This window comes from Semicossyphus pulcher, unplaced genomic scaffold (genome assembly GCF_022749685.1).
Source record: "Semicossyphus pulcher isolate SPU_LCO1_2020_fin unplaced genomic scaffold, fSemPul1.0.p SCAF_10, whole genome shotgun sequence".
NCBI lineage: Eukaryota > Metazoa > Chordata > Actinopteri > Labriformes > Labridae > Semicossyphus > Semicossyphus pulcher.
The window spans coordinates 28,381,195-28,401,061 of NW_027211604.1; the positions used below are offsets into that span (position 1 = coordinate 28,381,195).

The 19,867-nt window shown below is 40.7% G+C and overlaps 1 protein-coding gene across 8 annotated transcripts; it reads right to left on the reverse strand.

Moving 5' to 3' along the window:
* Positions 1 to 2,522: 2,522 nt before the first annotated feature.
* On the reverse strand, positions 2,523 to 19,478 carry slc8a2a (solute carrier family 8 member 2a). 8 transcript variants are annotated; one of them, XM_069667843.1, is made up of 12 exons: positions 19,134 to 19,478; positions 17,251 to 17,388; positions 16,716 to 16,943; positions 16,348 to 16,629; positions 14,593 to 15,027; positions 12,374 to 12,735; positions 9,498 to 9,601; positions 8,951 to 8,968; positions 7,563 to 7,675; positions 6,068 to 6,167; positions 4,744 to 5,016; positions 2,523 to 2,899 (listed from the first exon to the last, which is right to left on the reverse strand). In XM_069667843.1, the coding sequence occupies exons 1-12, from the start codon at positions 19,476 to 19,478 to the stop codon at positions 2,523 to 2,525; spliced, it is 2,775 nt and encodes a 924-aa protein (XP_069523944.1). The 8 variants fall into 8 exon arrangements, with proteins under 8 accessions (XP_069523944.1, XP_069523980.1, XP_069523968.1 ...); XM_069667879.1 differs by having other exon boundaries at positions 16,336 to 16,629; positions 19,134 to 19,220; XM_069667867.1 differs by lacking the exon at positions 8,951 to 8,968 and adding an exon at positions 8,664 to 8,689 and having other exon boundaries at positions 9,494 to 9,601; positions 16,336 to 16,629; positions 19,134 to 19,220.
* Between the last annotated feature and the right edge of the window lie 389 nt (positions 19,479 to 19,867).

Sequence of the window (19,867 nt, forward strand, 5' to 3'; positions counted from 1 at the left end):
TGCAGATAAAACAAAACTGTATTTATAACACGCTGCAGAAAATACTTGCTTCTGATTGGCCGGCAACTCAAACACATCCAGCTTATTGTGTTGATCTGTGCCCAGAAACCAAAGGTAATCTTAACACAGCTTTACACCATTAACTCTTTCTTTTTTAATGGTTAATCATTTCTGACAAAACAAGACATTTCAAAAAAGTAGTTGACAATTTGTATCTTCCTCTTTTGACAAGTGGCCATTGTGTTAGTATGATTAAATACTAGGGCTGGGCATTTAAATAATCTTGATATGGATTGCAATAAAAGTAAAACATTTTTACTGGATATGGACAGAAACATCCTTTAATACAGGTAAAATAGGGACAAAAACCAGTTAGTCTGCAGTTTTCTGATTGTTATGAGAAAAAAAGGTAGTGGAATGAAAGTGACTGAAGTTGAACTCCTGTTACCCTCCGAAGATGATGACAAAAAGTGTTAACAAGACGTCACTTTGCTTTTGCTTTTAACCATAGACTGTATAAAAAGATGACGACATGACAGCTCCCTAAAAGTGAAGCCAAACCCTCTCTATCGCCCCCTGCTGACTGGCTACAGTGTAGGTCATAAAGCCTGCCTCCTTCATGTTAACAGGTGGGACATGAGTCAAACTATAAAATCAAAATACACGTCAATACATTTTTCTCAAACATGGTTTCTGTCATTATAGTTAGTTCTTATCATGCTGATTTATAGTGGTGTTCATTTTTCTGACAAGTTTACTTTTAATTAGTCATTTGATGCTATAAAAAGGAGGTGTAACCTCATGATTGATAGCTCTGTTGACAAATCCGGCTCCTGCAGCTGATCGGTTCGTGATAAGCAGAGTAGACTAAACAATCACTACAGTCATTGAAGTTTCCATATCTGTGAATGTCTGCTTCAGACCAACACAAGAAGCTCTTCTGCTGTTAAACATACCGGTGTGCAGGATCTTGGCCGTTTTTTTTTTTACGATGAGTTAAGTGTGTGTTTTGGTTAGCGGAAGTGGCTACGGCAGCTCCACCCACTGATCTCTACTGCGCAACTCTGGCTCCAAATGACGTCACCATTGCAAGATGAAAGAGTCTGCCTCTGGGGTATTTTGGCTTCACTTTTGCACAATGAGTCGATGAAGACGCATCGTCCAACTTTATATACAGTCAATGCTTTTAACAGTCAAACATATCGCTCACGATGAATAATTTTCTGCGTAAAATGTAAATAAAGGCCCAATTGCCTCACCTTTTAATACATTTTTTTCATCTAAAAAGTGGGCTGCATCCTATATATCGGTGCGATCAATAACCAGTATAAAATGCATGTGGGAGGTATTTTATTGTGTTACGTATCTTACCCAGAAGATGGCCCTAAAATCTAGCTAAAGCTTCGTCACAGACAACGCGCTGTCATGATCGTTCGTGCAGCCAGCACCCTCACAAAAGTCAACGTTACCATAGGCTGAGCTCAAATACAGCACCCGTAGCTAGGAGAATTACAAACTCCACATGGTGAAACAGGTGGTAGGCTGTAATTTGTGTGTTTTGAATGTGTTTTAAATGAATATAAATTGTAATAGTGTTGAAATAACTTGTATACATGTTTTTATTAATAAGTAGCTATAGAAAACCTTTTATCCTGCTGGGAGATCCCCAAAAACAGACTGCGTCTTCTTCAGGATCTTGCAGTATATACTCGCTGATGGTCCCATTTTGCTTTTGTAGCTCATATAGAGGCATCAGTGTTAATTTTAGTCTGTTTCATAACCAGCAAAAAACTCCTCACAGGAGCTTTAAAAAAGGTTTAATAGACAACTTTAGCACATGTAATCATCTTTATTCTTAAGTGTAATTAATGAATTATCTGGTTTCTTCAGATCTTTGCCATTATCAGGATACTACGCAAACTGGCAGCATATATAAATTAAATATTGACATTGATCATTATCCCATATTTTTTGACATGTTGCCCAGCCCTGTGAAACACTCAGAGGTGTTCTGACATACAGAAATAACAGATTTAACTGTTACATTGCAGGGCAGAGAGGTGTTCTTCAACTTTCATGTATTAAAGTAGTTTATAATGTGTCGTCTCCATAAAAGTGCCATTATTGATTTCCTTATTCATTTACAACATTAGGCGATCTAATCTGACTCAACCTCTATAAGCGTGAGGAGAAACAAGACCAAATCCAGACTATGAGCCATCAGGAAACAAGCCAGTGTCAAGAAAAATCCAGTGACTTCAATGAGTACAAGATGACCATCTGCTCTCCTTTATTATGTCACTGCATGTTATTAAGTCCACTAAAGTTCAGATTAATCAGTCCTGTCACAACCATTTCTACTGACTGAAACTGTCCTGCAGCGAATGTGACAGATTTGTAAGTCTGGAGTGTGTAGATGTTTTTGATGAACCATGGCAGCAGTTGTCGATGCAGTATTTTACATTGGAACGTCCTGTTGTGTTTGTTATTGTGAAGTCATTTCTCTCCCCATCTGTGCTCTCTCAGAAGCCTTGTATATGGCAATAGGCCTCCAAGCTGGAGAAGAGGACGTAGAGGAACCAGAGTCCAAACAAAAGCAGCGAGGTGAGGATTTTGGGGAGCCGCGGGCCTCCCAGTTCGCCGCCTATGGACGGCCTCCGGCGCAACATCAACACTCCCATAGTGAAGAAGGCAAAAATGGTGAAGAGCGTCACGGAGAAGGCCAGCGAGCCGGGGTCCACGCGGAAGACCTTACCTTTGACCTCCCAGTACACAGCAGCGACGGACCACGCCACCCCGATGCCCAGAAACACGTTCACCGCGTTACTTCCTGTCACGTTTCCTATACAAGCATCTGCATACTGGTCCTGAGTGGCAGCCACTTTACTGGCAAAGGTGTCTGAAGAAAAAGAGAGAAGGTGGAATACAAATGGTTAATACTCAGGGGGGAATTCACTAAGAATGAATTTAACAGTTTACTGTAAAGTCCAGTTTTGACAGGTGTTTGCCAGTTTAACTGTAACACAGCCTCCTAGTTGGGGATTTACTACACATTACAAAACAGATCCTCTCATAGAGTCTACAGACTTAGAAGTAGACGTAGCCGGTCTTCAGGTCTTCAAATTTATGCCAATGCAGAAGTGATTTAAACCTGCATTCTTTTTAATGGCCAGTAGGGAGGTTGCAAAAAGAAGAAAATGATGCTACTTCTCAATTGATTTATTAGACTAGTAATTATAAGTAAGTATATTTTTGTAAACAGTGTAGAGTCAATCTCTAGCGTTGTGTTTTCTTCAATGCAGCATGAGCTCCATCCTGTAAAGCAGGGAATACTTTGGGTGTTATTGTCCACACGACTTGAAAAATACCTTGCTCATCAATCAATTTTACTGCAAAAACTCAGAGGAGTCTGCTCTTCAATTGTTGCTATGGAATTTTGCTAGCCAAAATTAGCATTCAGCAAGCAATTAGCATTCTTGCTAACCAAGCAATAACGTTAGCAGAAACTTTAGCGTTTGCTTACCCACCTAGCTCATAAATGTCTTCATTTATATATCACCAAATCACAACAAACGTAAGCTCATGAAAGTTTACATATAGAGCAGGTTTAGACTGTTCTTTCTATAATACCCAACTAAATCTACCAAGGAAAGCAAGGAAAAGTTGTCTTTTAACAGAAATCTAGACCTGTTCAGGGTTTTTCCTGGCTCAGAATGGGCCTTTGGGGGATTGCGACGCACAACAGCATAATCGATCTGCGTACAATACAGGCAATAAGTCTGTAAGTGTGTTACCTTATTGGACAAAATATTTTTTTCCTGTTATTTCTGATCATTTGGTTCAAATGTCTATTATGCGTGAGTAAATTAAATTTACAAGAGTAAATAAAAACCTAATTTACAAAACTGCTTAAAAAAATATATAACATACAACATTTGAAGAGGGGGAGGGAAGTGAGTTAAAGGGAGAGTACTACACTTTTTTATTAAATACATTTGATGCAACTTCCTACTTAGCAACATTTCAGAGGGAAATATATTACTTTTTACTACATTGAGTAACTAGTAACTTTACAAATCAAGATTTTTACATAGAGAATGTACAAGTGAAGCTGAAACAATTAGTCAAATGATTGGCAGAAAATGTATTGGCACTATATTGTTAATTAACTTTCAGATAGGCATCATGGTGCAGTCATTGACGTTTTCATGCAGCAGCAGTTTGAGTGGTGACCTGTTGTCAGGATATAATTGTCAAAGAAAGAAACTGTTGACGATGGATGGATGAAGGATGAGGCGCTCCTAAGCGCCCTGCTGCAGGTTTTCTGCAGGAGAAAAACCTCACAGGTGATCAGGCGGTCTTTTAAAAAGCTTCGCTAGCTTACACTGTCTGGAGAATCAGGTCAGGACAATTTCCAGAGTTGCCCTTTCACAATTATAGCACGCAACAGGAGATTGTCGTGTCAGATGCATTCTCTCCTTTTGGAAATATGCTGTTTGCTGTAGGCGACGGGTGCAGTAGGGAAGGGAAAGATGAAAAAAGCATGCCTGTTGGACGGCAATCTGTGTCAACCTCTGATTGACACGTCTGCCAGTCTCAACAAAGATAGAGTTGTGGCAAAGCTTATCCACCTTCTCATCAACATATTGCCCCTAAAAAACAAGATGGGGACAGCCAACATATGGATGACATCACAGTGGCTACATCAACGTCTCATTTACAGTCTATGTTAGAGTCTCTTACCAGGAAGTGATGTTCCCAGTGCCACAAAGACCACAGCAGTGACGGTGTCTCTGAGGCCGACGGTGCAGCCGAAATGGGAGGCCAGGTCTCCGATAACAGCTGTTAAGAGCCCGATGACAGAGATCGACACGATGAAGCATGCCCAGCCGTTCCAGTATTCGGTGGGCGGGACGCAAGCAAACAGAATCTTCCAGAAAATGCACAATATGTGCATGAAATAGTCGAAGCAGTTCGGCATTCGCTGCTCCTGTCCCTCCTCCTCATCACCATCACCTGTTCAAAGAAGACAGTGATGATGCAGTCACACTTTGAGCCAATCAGGTACAAGCTAATTGTGACAAATTAGGCTGTAAACAGGACAGTTGTAATCAGTTGCAGACATACCTTATGATCAATAGTCCTGGCTTTATTGTGCAGATAAATTTCTCTTCTTATACTCTTATAATATTAATTATATATATTAAATATATATATATATATATCTTATTACCTACAGTCTACCTAGCAAGTGACTGAAAGCCAAAGCTCATGTGAAGATGGTGGAGAATAATATACCGGGGGCAGTTTGTGTCTTTTAATAAAAGTAAATTATTAATTAGGTTTAATCTACAGCCAGAAAGCTCAAAAGTATATTTCACAAAATATCTTTAAATTAAATGTGCTTTTGTTATAATATTTATTCAGATTAAAGAGGGTTTTTTCCCAAAGTGTTGAATTATTATTTTAAAAAAGCAAAGCAAATGAGCCCGCGCCGTTTGTATCCCTTTTCTATTCATTGTTAGTAATATCAGCCAAGCTGTGAAAATGAGTGTTGTTTAGGTCTGTCTGAGAAACATTGATATTAACAGAACACTTAGGTAACCACATGTTGTTCTCAAGTCAGCTAACCAAAGAGAGGAAGCAAACATCACCTAACATCACCCAACAGCACTGTGACAGACTGGTGGAGAGCATGCAGAGATGCATGAAAGCTGTAATTAAAAACCAGGTTATTCCACCAAATATTGATCTGTGAACTCTTCCTGGGTTAAAACATTAGTGTTCTGTTGTTTAAACGTGAACATCAACTTGTTTCCTTTGCTTTATTCAACGTCTGAAAAACATGTTTTGGTTTTCTCAACCAGTCGTCATTTTCTGCAAATAAAAAACCTCAGTGAGGATATTTGATTTGTAAGTAGAGAGAAATGTTGTTTACAATAAAACAAAAGTTAATTTTACACAAAAACAGACCTATAAATGGAAGAACCAGAGACAAACATGTTTTGCAGTGGCCCCTAACCTTTTGTCTGGAGCTGTATGTAGTAAGAATATAATATCCACTGACCTGCACTGACTGTGACTGCTTCGATGAACTGCTCCCTCCATGAGTGAGTGCCGAGCACCATAGCCAGGTTTGTGTCCTTCAGCAGTTTGTCCACCGTGCTCTGTTAAATTAAACGTAATAATGGTCGGTTATGAGACAGAGGAAAACATTACTATTAACTAATTATGCTATATATTAATATATAGCATAATTCTATTTATTACCCCTATATATATTTTGTATATAACACTGTTTAAACACTGTTGTTGGAACATTATTTTGTATAATTTGATTATTTTACATTTAGTCACTAATTGACTTGTCATTTCGTTTAAAGAAGATATAGGATAAAGTTTGATACCATTTGTGTTATAAACAGAAGATTGTAAAACACAATGGTTGAATCAACACAAAAGAAACTGTATTTTTGCCTGGACCTTGACAATTCATTTGATCCTGCATACGCTCCACTCTCCCTGTGCCACAGCAGCTGGTTTGATTTTGAGTTTAGTTTTTTGTTAGTTAAGTTGACGAGGCCAAATCACCACTATAACTGTATTTTACTGCCTCTACACTTCTGGTTATATGCTTAGCTGCTGTTCATTGTCTCAGAGCATGTACTCTGTGTAATGACTTTAAACTAAAGATGATAAATCCCGTCCAGCTTATATGAGACTGTTTACAGATACTCATTAAATGATACCTGTATGGGTATAGTCTGCGCCTTTTGCGTTAAAATACAGATCCCTCATCAATTAAACTAGTAAAAATGAAACTATATAGTTGGTCCAAACTTCTTTTTTATCGTTAGGTAGGTTGATGCAAACTGGACCTTATGTAACAAAACAAACATGGAAAACATGTATATGGCACGTTTCAATAGTGAAGAAATAACACCACTCTGCAGTGCTCTTTTGCAGCATTTAGATAACCGACCCAAACGTTTCACACACAGCACACATGGATAAACATAAAGTGCCTCAGTGCATCTCAGATCAACATACGTGAAATGCATGAGAACTGAAAGGAAAGATGTGATTTTTTGTAATGAGTCGAGTAAAATAAGAGTTTAATGAGAGAATGAGGTGAGAAAGGCGTATTCATGCCGTAACACACAGCATGCTGAAAGAAACTGTACCTGGTCCAGTACTCCATTGGGAGTCTGATGTGTAAGAAGGTGTGAGGTGGTTAATAAACACATATACTTCAGCTTTTCCACACTTAAATAACACAAATTGTTTTATCTTGACCAACCCAAACCAGAGTGTAATTATATTTGTTAAGGAATTCCACTTAATTTGAGAGTTTATACATTAACTTGTGTGCAAACAAAAAGTTACTTTGTTTCTCATGTAGTGTATTTCACAAAGATTTGGTCTTGAAACAGGTAGTTATTATAATATGTAAAACTTTCCTAAAAGCTGCAGATGTTCACGCAGATATTTCCTGAATCTAACCTGAAATATACTTACAGTATATCTATGTGTCCAGAGTTAGTGTAATGTGACTCACACACCTTAAACTCACAGGACTCCTCTATGATGACCTCCAGCTGGCTGTGCTCTCCTAAAATGGGTTTTCCCATCTCAGAGATCCTACGGGCCTCCTCCTCCTCAGGGGTGGGGTTACCTGTCAGGGAGCACAGACATCTAATCATCATGTTGTTGATAGCACTGTATTTTGGCCAGGCATAAGAAAAAAGGAGGAATATTATATAGAAATGTTTAAATACCATTTTAAAATAAAATTTAAAAAACCTTCAGACTCGTATTGTTTAGTTTTTCTTATGCCTGCCACTACTGGCAATACTGAACGTGCAAAAATATCCACAGCTTTCTGAATATATTGTAAGAATTTTAACCTATTCTGAACATTTAAACCTTATTTTCAAAATGCAAAATACTTTTTAGGTATGCTGTGCCCTAATACTTCTACAGATTGCATTGCTTTGTATTTTGACTCGAACTTTCTTTTATTAGAAACATGCTACATACACATAGGCCTAATATAGAAACATGCACAAACAGGACCCTATGGATATGTATTACTGGATAGATGTCAGAGTGAGGGGCTGCACATGGACATGCGCCCCGAGCAGTTGGGGGATTCGGTGCCCTGCTCAAGGACACCTCGACAGTGCCCAGGAAAGGAACTGGCACCTCTCCAGCTACCAGTCCCAATTCCATGGTTAGTCTGTACCAGGACTTGAACAGGCCACCTTCCAGTTCCCAAGCAAAGTCCCTACAGACTGAGCTGCTGTTGCCCCCAACAATATATAATTATCCATATGTGACATATCTATGGGCCATTTATGAAACACACACATCTTCAACCTCAATTAAGAGTATAACATCACCCCTAGGATGTGAAAATGAAATATATTCAACACACTGCACAAACTTTCAAAGTAAAACATTTTTAAAGGTGATGTGTGAAGCATTTAAGAGAATCTTGCTTCTATAATTTGATGTATTTCCTGCTGAAAAAAGAGGATGTTGGGGTCTTTCAGGACTTTTTTTTTTACTTCCCCTGACATGACCTGTATTTAACTCATGGCATATGGTTGAGTTTCTGCTGCCATTGCCATTGCCATAAATGGGAGCCCTAAGCAAATAAAGGTCAAATAATGTAGGTGATAAAAGACTGAAACAATGCTCTTCTTTGAGCACATGCACGCACACGGCCTGCAAGGGTGATCTCCAGGCTATTGCTACAGCCTGGAGATCTCCTAATGTCACAGAAGAAATAGGATCTTTTGGAATTGATTTTGAGGAGCATGCCTACTTTACTGCTGATGGTGTGGGACTAAGGTTTCCAAATATGGCCGATGCACAATAATATATTTTAATTCAAATGCTGCACAGTGCACCTTTAGCAAGCAAGCCTACAACCAAACCATCTTACCCTGGTTTAGCAGCAGTGCTGTGAAGACAGACAGACAGTGATTCAATACAATATAACAACATAATATACAGGGCCTAACAGTGTACACACATTTATCAGCAGGTCATCAGTTGAGGCATGCACAGTGCTCTCTACCTTCATTTGCCCTCTTACCTAAAGAGATAAAGTACTGTACGTTCAGACTAAGTGATTCTCTTGGTCAGATTAAATTCCTGCACGAGTCTCTTAACACATTAAGCTTACAGGAAACAGGCAACTAAAGGATGCTAAACTGATAATAGGCTGCAGTGACTGTGCAGCAGGGAAACAGAGACACAGTGAGCGGCAGCGTGTGATCTCTGGTTACTGGCTGTGACGCAGGTGCTCGACATTTAGCCGCTTCTGTTGCTGTTGTTATTGTTTTGATACTTGATCCTGCTGCCTGTTGCTAGTTTATGTTAGTGTAAACAAAGGCGTTTTCTTGAGTATCATTTTATACATCATTATAACCAGGAAACACAACTTACTCAGACATTAAAGGTGACATTTAAAATGCTAATACACTCACCAGAGAGTCCTCGCTTCAGCCATTTGGGGTCCTCGAGCACAATGAAGAAGTTTTCCTGCTTCTCGTACTCCTCCACATTTATTATGCACACTTTTAAGACCTGACTGGAGATATGCAAGCACGCGCGCACACACAGAAACACACAGAAACACACAGAAACACAGACAAACGTGTGTTTTTTTACTGTCATAGCAAAGAATTCACTTCTATTCAACACAATAAACCAAAGGTGCATTAACACAAAACTGCTCTGCATTTAAACATGTGCTGTGCTGTCTAAATCACATCGCAAATTCAAGAGAGCTAAATAATTAATCACAATGGACCTTTAAATAATTCAGGCTTAAACATAGTGTGCTCTTGCTCCTTAGTGTGCCAACCAAACACAGCTAAACTAAATGACTTGTAGCACAACAATACACTGCTTTATCACAGCCTGTTTAGTCCACCTATGAAAGAGTTGAAGGACTTCTAAAACGTGTAAAGTACAAACATAAACTCAGCATAAAAGCATCTCAGAGAGATTAAATAATAAAGCACCAAACTGTTACAAACTGTGACAAACTCTACAGGCCCATGTTATGTAACAGTCTGTCACTAAGTGTACAATTAGCCCATGTGCAAACACAGATTATATAACCTGAAAATTTAATGTGAAAAGGATCTGTCGGTTTACATGGGGTGACAGGAGATTCCCACACCTGATTGGGGAGGAGATTGTCTTCAGGTGTCAAGTCGTCAGGTAATTCTGTCTAATAGGACCTCCTCCACCTGGAGTGTGTGACTGATAACCTATAGTTATGTTTCACTGAGGTTCAGGTGCACCTTTTCGAACAGCGCTAAAGGGCTACAGTAAAGGTGTTGATTGGGCTGTGTGTCAGTGCTGCAGGTTTGAAAGGCAGAACAGAAGTCTGCTTGATCCATACTGTGCATTGCTGATGGAAACTTATGATATGCTAATTTACCTTTCAAAGTTTGTACTTGAACTGGCACTTATGTTTTCTTCTTCTCTTGTTATTTAATGGCTTTAAGCAAACAGCTTTCACATGCACTACAGCCATCATCTGGTGGTAGTACTGCATTACAACCAGGCCCCAATAAAAACAATGGAGAACAAGTTTGACCCCAAATTCACAATTTTTTCATTTCATCATAAAATTGTCGTCTTCCTGTTGGGTTTTAGGTATGGGTGAAGAGGGTTCTTTTGTAGGTCTGGACATGCTCAATATGCATACCAAATGTCACACACCTAAGTTAAAGTAACCCCAATGGGGACCCCGTTTTGAAAATTTCAAGGTGGCGCTATTGAGCCACTTTTCCACGTCCATGTTGGTGACCCATTCGCCACTTCAGGTTTCATTTGTTTCGAAGCATGGCAACCCCCTCAAAAGTGCGATCAAAGACGGGGAAAATAATAATAAGAATTCCGTATTCCCGTCGGTGCTCGGGCCCTAAATATATTTTTAAGATAAGATAATAGTTGGTTGAAGTTTTAGATTTTTATAAATTAATGACTATTTGAATATTCAAAATTCATGATCCATCCCTACATATTAGTTGGTCAAATGATAAACATGCCTGTTCTAAAAATAGACTTTGTCACCGTTTATCTAACATCAAATTGAAGTGTTATTTCATTAAAGGACCAGTTCGCCCCTGGAAAAAGCCCCTGTCTGTCAAAGCTGGTGTTCTCTGTAGTCGATAGAAGCAGTAATATTTGAAATTGGCGCCATAGCTGTGGAGAAAGTCGTACAAACAGCCCGTGGTTTCACCCATTCTGTTTTCCTACAACACCCAGCATGCATTGCACCCCTCCCTCTGAAAGGAACGGCATAACAGCATGTAGCAAGAGATGCTAAATGTTATTATGGGGAGCTAATGCCATTATGGTAGGAAAAAAAAAAAGGCCACTGGCCCTGGAAAACCTCTGCCAGACTACGTAAAACGTGTCATTGGGAACGCGCCTCAAAGTCTGTGAGTCCCTGAGTACGGAGATTGGGATTTGGCCTTAGACTCCTGATGTCACCCATTGGTTTGTGGACTTCTGTTTTAAAGCCTTGAGTTTGGCATTTCGGTCTTATCAACTTGGTTTTTTTGGAGCAGGAAGTGACCACATTTGAGAGTAGGCATATGCATTGCTACACCTCTATCCTTGATGACAAATTGCGATGGTAGTGTGAGTCTTATTCTGTCTAGCGAAAACAGGCTTTAAACTAAATGTTCTTTCCGAAAATGACTTCTCAAAGTGTCTTTCGGTACTACCAAAAAGCTGAAAATGACTTTGGTGGCAGTGGTAGCAACTTTTCAACAACTATGTGTTAACAGAGTTAATCAATCAACTGAGAAGCAGTCTCATTGAAACCAATCGGCTGCATCCACTTCTTATTTACAGTCTATGTGATAAACACAACACACTGTTGTTTATTTTAAGTTAATACCAGATACACAAACAGCTTCAAACTGCAGTGAGCCGCTGTTTAAAGACATCATTGAGCCTCCTTTACAAAGTAAACTACAGTATGTGTTTGTGAATGATTTGTGGGTGTGGATGTGCTTGGGTTTGAGTGCCAAATACAGGAAGAAAATATTGAGAGAGGGATTTAAATATTGTTAGTTTTAGCCTTTCTATGGGCTTGACTGAGACAAAAACATAATACAATGTCAGCTTTATCCTTCTTTGAGGTTCGTTGGTGATGTACACTCCTTGTTTGAATGTGTAATATGTTTAAGAGTAGGAAGATGTAACCTGATGAGTCATGATGTCTGGCACTATCCACTTCCTGGGAACTAACAAATTGATGTTCTAGGAAACACATCCATTAGACTCCTGAGTCTTATTTCCCACTCTCTGCCTGTGGTTTCTGACTGGGCCTCACCTGGTCTGCTCATTAGTGAATTCCAGCTCCCCTCTGGTGTCCTCGTAGTCCACCCCGGCCTTGGCACTTCCATCCTCTGTGTGAAACGGTACAGACACGGTTCCCCTGGAGCCGGAGTTCCTCACCACTGTCACCGTCAGCGTGCCCGTGCTCTCGCTGACCCGCAGCACTCGCTGGCCGAAGGTGAAGATGCCAGCGTGGTCGTCGTCCAGGATGGTGATAGTGGCAACCAGCGGCTCCACCAGTCTCCCCTTTGGTGGACTTCCTGTCCCTTCACTTCCTCCTTCCTCTAACCTCAGGTTCTGAAGACGCACAAAGAAGTGCTCATCCTCCTCAAAGATGTCATCGTCCAAGATGCCCACCTGGAGAGCACAGAGCACCATTGATCCATGAGGCAGTTTTACAGTTTTAATGCTGACACTCACTACAATGCAACACTATATTATAACTATTCTAGAGAGGTCACTTCTATGACTTTTTATTCATTTTAAATAGTTTGAAGTCATTTAACATTTCTGGGAAGCTCGATACACCAAGGGAACTGTGTACTAAGCTAGTTTTGCTACATCATTTATTTATATTTTTGGCTCATTCTGATGCTGACAGTAAAGAAAAACAAAATAGGGGGTTGAATATAACATCAGTAAACATTGTTACACTAAAACATTATACAGGGTTTCGGCTTGCCGCAGTAGTCTGTGTTACAGCGTTCAGGCGCCCACCGAGTGCATAACTCCCCCACCATCGTTTTGCCTTTTTTGGGCGTATAGAAATAAAACCCATTGATTTAATTTTCACGTATCAACGCAGCTTCCACGTTCATCAAATTAAATAAAAGTTGTTTTAAATACTATAGTGTATATTCTTGCTACAATTAGAAACTGCAGCATCCGCTCCATCGCAGCAGCACAGAATCGCAGCACAGAAAGTAGCAGCAGGTGTTTTGGCTTTGTTTTCTTTTGATTCCGTTATTTATTTGATTTCTGTTTGATTTTGTTTCCTAGATTTGTTTGATTCAATAGTTTGCTAATTTAAATTCTACTCTCTATATTATTATTATTATTATTATTAGGCTTTTAAGCCTGTGGATTTTTGGTGTTTATCGTCACCTTTGTTTTCTTTTTTATTCTGTTTTTTATTTGGTTCCTATTTTAATCTGTTTCCCATTATTTATCCTGTTCCAGAGTGTTTGTCAATGTCATTTTTTACTATGTAGGCCTATATTATTTAAAACTTTATAGAGCTAATTTATTTGCTTTGCTACGCTTTGTTCATAGCTTATTCAAATGTTTAATATTGCACTTGTTTTATTGTTGTTGGGTTTTTCATGTAAAAAAATAATGAACCAACCTTCTAAGCATTTGATTTGTTCAAACATAAAGGGAAGATGACAGCAAGTGCTCTGCAGGTATTGAGCATAATCAATGACTTTTTTTCCCCGTGTAATCAGTAACAGCGGTGGTGTCATTAACCAGTGGGAACATTTCCCCCCCTGTAGCATCCCTAACAGGGTTCTGACCCATTTTCCATTTCAAAATTCCAGACTTTCCAGGCTGAAATTTCCGACCATATTTGACACTGTTTAACGTCTCTGCCTAAACTGGAAGTAAAATAACCAGTGCTACCTATACTCACTATATATTCCACATTGAATATATATTACTATATTATTGTTCTGCCTTTAATTTTTTAAATACATTTTAACCAAAAATGTGTCGAAAAAAATAATTTAATTATCTGTGCAACCGTATGTTTTCATTGTGTTTGTGGAAACACAGTCCTAAGGTCGTAGTCGTAGGGTTTCCCTTCCTCACAAACTCATATTCTGTTATTTGTGATGCTTTATATACTGTATTGCACTGTAGAGATATTTTCTTACTTTGTTTAAAACTAATGTGGTTGGGGTGCCGGTTTAGATCAGCTCGAGCGTCCCATATAGATAGAATACAGTCCTGGAAGCGGTGGCCCTGGGTTCGACTCCCACCCTTGGCCTCCTGCCACCTGTCATCCCCACTCTCTCTTCCCCTGTCTCCGATACGATCAACTGTCCTCTCTCTCAATAAACGCATAAAAGGTCAAAAAGCTCTGTGTAGGATCGTGTGTGCAGTCGCCATCTTCTTGCCTTGCTTATGCTATTCTTTTCCATTCTGTGGGTTTTTAGTGACACTGACGAATTCCTTTATGTCAACTTCACACTCTCCCCTTTCCCCCATGCTCACCTTGATCTCTTTGTGTGTCTCGCCTGGCTTAAACACCAGGGTTCCCTTAGTGAATTCATAGTCGGCCCCAGCGTTGGCCGAGCCGTTTTCTGTACAGTAGTCCACATAGAAAGTGTCCTGGCCTGTGCCCCCGTCCAGTATCACCCCGAGGCTCATAGAGCCGCAGTTCTCTGTGCACTGGTACTGAGCATTTTCAAAACAGATGTGTGAGCATGTGGCCTTGTCAGCGTCCAGGCCTCCTGACCGCCGAGTGTGCTCTGCAGCGTGTTTCTTCAGTATGTTGCCGGCACCGATCATCATGCGTGTGGCCTGGACACGGTAGAAAGCGCGGCTCTTCTTCTTCTGGACCAGGGCGGAGTAATTGGCCATCTCGATCAGCTGGTCAATGTCTTTGTCTGGATGTTTCTCCTTCAGGTCTTTTAGGATTCGGACCACCTGTTAAAGAGAGGAAACAGGTTGTTAAGGAAAAAACTGTTGTTCAAAACTGAAGATCCGTTGTTGATCCCAAGTTGTACATCCTGGGTATTTTTCCAAACATCTTATTTCTAAGGACAACAAACAAGCATTAAAAGACTTGTTTCTCTTATTGACTAAGGAAGAAATAGCTTTAGGCAGGAAAGATGTGAACAAACATATAAATCCATTTATTAGGGATGTATTGACACATGTTTCAAGGTCAACTATTTACATTATTAATGGAAAGCTGGGTTTTGTAATAAAGACAAAACCTGGGTAGGGGCAGGGGAACTTGGACTTGCATGACTTTTGCACATTGTCATTACCATAGCACCACTGTTTTCTACAGTTTTATTTATATTCCTATTTATTTGGTGCCTTATTTGCTGCGAAGACTGACCATTTTGTTATGATGGTGATTGTTGCAAACGCTGTATTTGCAGAGATGTAAGCTTTTCAGAATGTTCTGTAAAAATGCTCTTGAAGTTTTGACCACATATGCTGGGTGTGCAGTCCTGCTGAGGTGGAATTCAACATCAGAATGACTGAAAACCTTGCTTTATAATTAAGAAGTATTGGTGTTTCTGGCAAAAAAAAATTACGTGCAGCTTAATTTGCAGATTTTTTGATTTGATTGATGATTTGCTGCACTCATACCTTCAGGCCATGTCTACACGTACACGGGTATTATTGAAAACAGAGTTTTTGCCTCCTTCGTTTCCAAAAGAACCCCTGTCCACATAAGCACAGCCCCGTCTAAACGAAAACGCAAAAACACAACCTAAACGCTGTCATGAGAATGCAACACCAACCTGGTGATATAACCTGGTCATGCAAAGAAGAAGAAGAATCGTGGCCAATCAAAAGTTTGTTCCTCAATAGTAGACGAGTAACTGTATATCTGTGTAAACATGTAAAAAGTCCTGTTAATCATCACTGTTTTTGTCACGTCTGTAATTTTGCAAGGAATGTTGCCTCATGTGTGACGCCTCACAAAGGAGATAACGGCGCCCAGCCTGACGTCACGAGCCAATAATGTGGTCTACACGTCTCCGTCTCACAGCTAGAACGTTCCTAGTTCGAATCCCGGATCAGACAAAGTGGTCCTTTCTGTGTGGAGTTTGCATGTTCTCCCGGTGCATGCGTGAGTTCCCTGCGGGTATTATTAGGTTCATTGGTGACTCTAAAATTGCCCGTAGGTGTGAGATTGAGTGTGAAATGTTGTTTGTCTCTGTGTGTCAGCCCTGTGATTGACTAGATAGTCTACTTCAGCGTGGCTCCCTGAGCCTCATGTCTTACCTCCTCGTTATTTTTCTGCTCCAGTTCGTTCCCCGTCTGCACAGAGACGGTCACACTGGAGGAGTTTCCAGGGCACGCACCCCCGTCTGACAACTTTCCATCCATGATCACGTCAATGCCTTTGGGGGCAAGGTCACCCTCCATCTCCACCACGATGCCGTGCCTCTTGTCCGCACGGTAACGCTTGTGCATGTATTTGTAGAAGAGGAGACGCCGGTCAGCGATCCAAGCCAAGATCACACACACCGGGAAGTACAGCAGCGTCACTACAGCCTCCCACACCTGGTGATACAGGTGACATGAGCATCACATGATTTACACACTTGTTACATTAGAGACACATTTATATTCAGCCATCAGAAACACACCTCTACGATCCCAGGTGAGATGACAGCCAGTATGAGGTAGAGCCAAATGTAGGCGAAAATACTCCAGAAGGCCGTGATGAAAAACACTCGCAGGTGTTTGATCTTTCGCGCCTCTCCGTCAGGAATCACCGTCACACAAATACCGATGATAACAAGCATGTTGAAGGCAGCGCTGCCCACGATGGTGCCTGGGCCCAGTTCTCCTGCATGAAAGTTATGTCCACACACCTGTCGACATTTCAGAGACAGAGAAGACACATAGAAAAAAAACGTCTTTTTCATGGTAATAGAACTAAATTTGAAACTCATGTAAGAAACAAATAACAAAAAATCAATGGGCCTCATTCACTAACTGAGGATGGAATCTGGAGAGTCCTTGGGGTTTATACATATAGTTCTTTAACATCCATAAGTCACTGATCTTAAAGACATACTAAGCAGCACATGCAGAATTTTAAATATGTGAAAACGTTTGAAACCTTTGTGTTTTCCATATGAGGTTAAGTGTTAAACGGACGAGAAAGGACTTGTGTACCTCAATAACAGAAAGCAGGATCTCAGGTGCAGAGGAGCCCAGGGCCATGAGCGTGAGGTTGGACACAGTCTCGTTCCAGACTCTCACTGTTGTTACCGTCGTTTCACCGTTTGGTTTAGTGATGGTCACCTGCTTCTCCTGCAAGTGCAGAGGTTTGTTAAGTGTTAAACATGCTATCCCCACTAAACTATCAGTCGTTACAGCATCATATATGGCAACCAATGTCAAAATTAGAGGTATTTACTTTTTTTTTTAAAGAAAATAATTCAGTTTTAAGTTTCTGTTGTTTTATTCGTTCAAAAAGAAAAGGCTTCTCCACTTACAATCGAGCATAGTGACCTTTGATTTTTGTTTAAATGTGTATTCTTATTCTGTGTTCAGACCAAGGGCAAAGTGAATTTTGCTCCCGTGGGATCATCTGTGATTACAAGAGTCCGTTAATCATAACCAGTGAATATTAGCTCAGGTATGTTGGAAAAGTAAACACCACTGTGTCTGAGGTCATTACATCATCCGGAGGTGCAGACAGCTCGGTTCATTTCACCGCCTTTTCCAGGAGCTGTGTCTGGATTAACTTACAGCTGCTTCCAGCGACTTGAAGCTGATGAATACCCAGTTTAATGACCTTTTAGCTAGATCAACTAATGTTACCAGCATTCAGTTTCCGCTACAGAGAGACAGTATATCTGTCTCTGGTGAGTGGGTATTTTACTGTTACTAACAAGTCACAGGTCAGCTGCAATGTAGCTTCCTAAAGCCCTGTGAAGTGTGAACCAAAAATGAACAGTGTACTGTTGTTTAATTGCAATTAGAGGGTCAAAAAGATGCCAAAATAACTACATAATGATGCAGATATGTAGGAAAAAAATGCTTGTTTTTCGAATGGAGTTTGGTTGGACCATTTCTGATGCAAACTCAGGACATCAAGTGAATCTCAATGCACAGCATCACGCAATTCTTTAGCTCAAAATTTCAAGTCATGCAAATATCTCAATGACCAATTTACATATTTGTCATGTTGCAGTACAATGACTGTATAGATGGAAGACGCATCTCCACGAAAGTGAACCATAATACGCCCCACAATAGGCACTGCCATCTTGCGTATTTGTATCCGGAGTCTGTGCAGTAGAGATTGGCCGGTTGGGCCGCGGTACTGATGTCCAGCCCTTCCTCTACCTAAAACACACGTTTAACCCTCAGGTGGGCTCAGTCTGCAGCAGAACAGCTTCTTGTGTTGATATTCACGGTTATGGAAAGTTCAGTGACTGTAGTGTTAATTACGTCTCCTCTCGCTGTTGCTCCTCTACTCTGCTGCTCGGGAACAAAATGCTGCAGGAGCCCGATTTGTCAACAGAGCTGTCAATCATGAGGTCACACCCCCTTTTTATAGCATCAAATAACTAATTAAAAGTAAACTTGTCAGGAAAATGACTACTCGGACATAAATCAGCATGATAACAACTAACTATAATGACAGAAACCATGACTTGTTTGATGTCCCATCTGTTAACATGTAGGAGTCGGGCTTTATGACCTATACTGCGGCCAGTCAGCAGGGGGCGATAGAGAAGGTTTGGCTTCACTTTTAGGGAGCTGTCATGTCGTCCATCTTTTAATACAGTCTATGTTACCGACATACCATCATTGGTGTTGGCTGGTGGGAATACACATTTAAACGAAGCATTAAACCTGATACAATGTAGAATTCAAATGTACCATGGTGGGATAATGGCACACTTAATTTCCCATGATTCTCCCCTGTCAGTCAAAATCTGCCAGTAGAATGAGACCAAAACTCTTGCAAAGTACGATGCAGCAGCAAAACTGTGTATTACATTAAAGATGATTTTATTTGTTTTAAATATAAGGCTCGATAATACCTGAGAGGTGATGACTTCGATGGACGCCATGAAGCGGTCTGCGATGATGGACACACCCAGGAAGATGTACATGAGACACAGGAAGTAGACCACAGCTCTCCCCGCCTGCTCCCCCAGGGGAGGGTTGAGAGGCTCCCACACTGGCAGCAGGATTCCTGGTCTACACACCACGACGCCCGCACATGCCTTCTTACCGGACCCCGTGGAGTTACCAGAGGACTGAGACTGCTCTGGGCTGGATGCTCGCTCCACAACCTGAGGCCTGAAGGAGGTGCAGGGCTGGGCCAGGAGGAGAGCGGAGAGGAGGAAGAGGAGTGGGGAAAGGTGAACAGGGAGGGATCCCATGGTATCCCTGAGTCAGGAGAGGGTCACTGGGGGAGGTGCTGGGTCAGAGGACTCTCCTGGAGGAACAGAGGAGGGGTTAAAGAAGGGGGTGGAACATATAATGACTGCAATCTTGAGCCACTTGAATCCTCATTGTTGCTCTTAATTACCTTATTTCTTTATTATCTAATTAATTGCCTCCAATCTTCATCTATAACTGCCCTCCTTGACACCCATCACTGGCAGGCAGCATGACTAAGTCTTGTATGTGCTACTATAACTTATTTATAGGCAGTTTCAGGTTTTATGACTAATCACTGACTTCTGATGTTACAGAGCTGCTTTCTACTGCTCTTAAAAACGTCAGTGTGTAACAGCCATTTAAAAACACTCATTCAGTAACCAGACCT

Coding starts and splice junctions, on each gene's coding strand:
- slc8a2a (XM_069667843.1), bottom strand. CDS start 19,478: ATGGGATCCCTCCCTGTTCACCTTTCCCCACTCCTCTTCCTCCTCTCC. Junction 17,389..19,133: donor TCGAAGTCATCACCTCTCAG/GTATTATCGAGC, acceptor CTGCACTTGCAG/GAGAAGCAGGTGACCATCAC. Junction 16,630..16,715: donor TCTCACCTGGGATCGTAGAG/GTGTGTTTCTGA, acceptor CTGTATCACCAG/GTGTGGGAGGCTGTAGTGAC.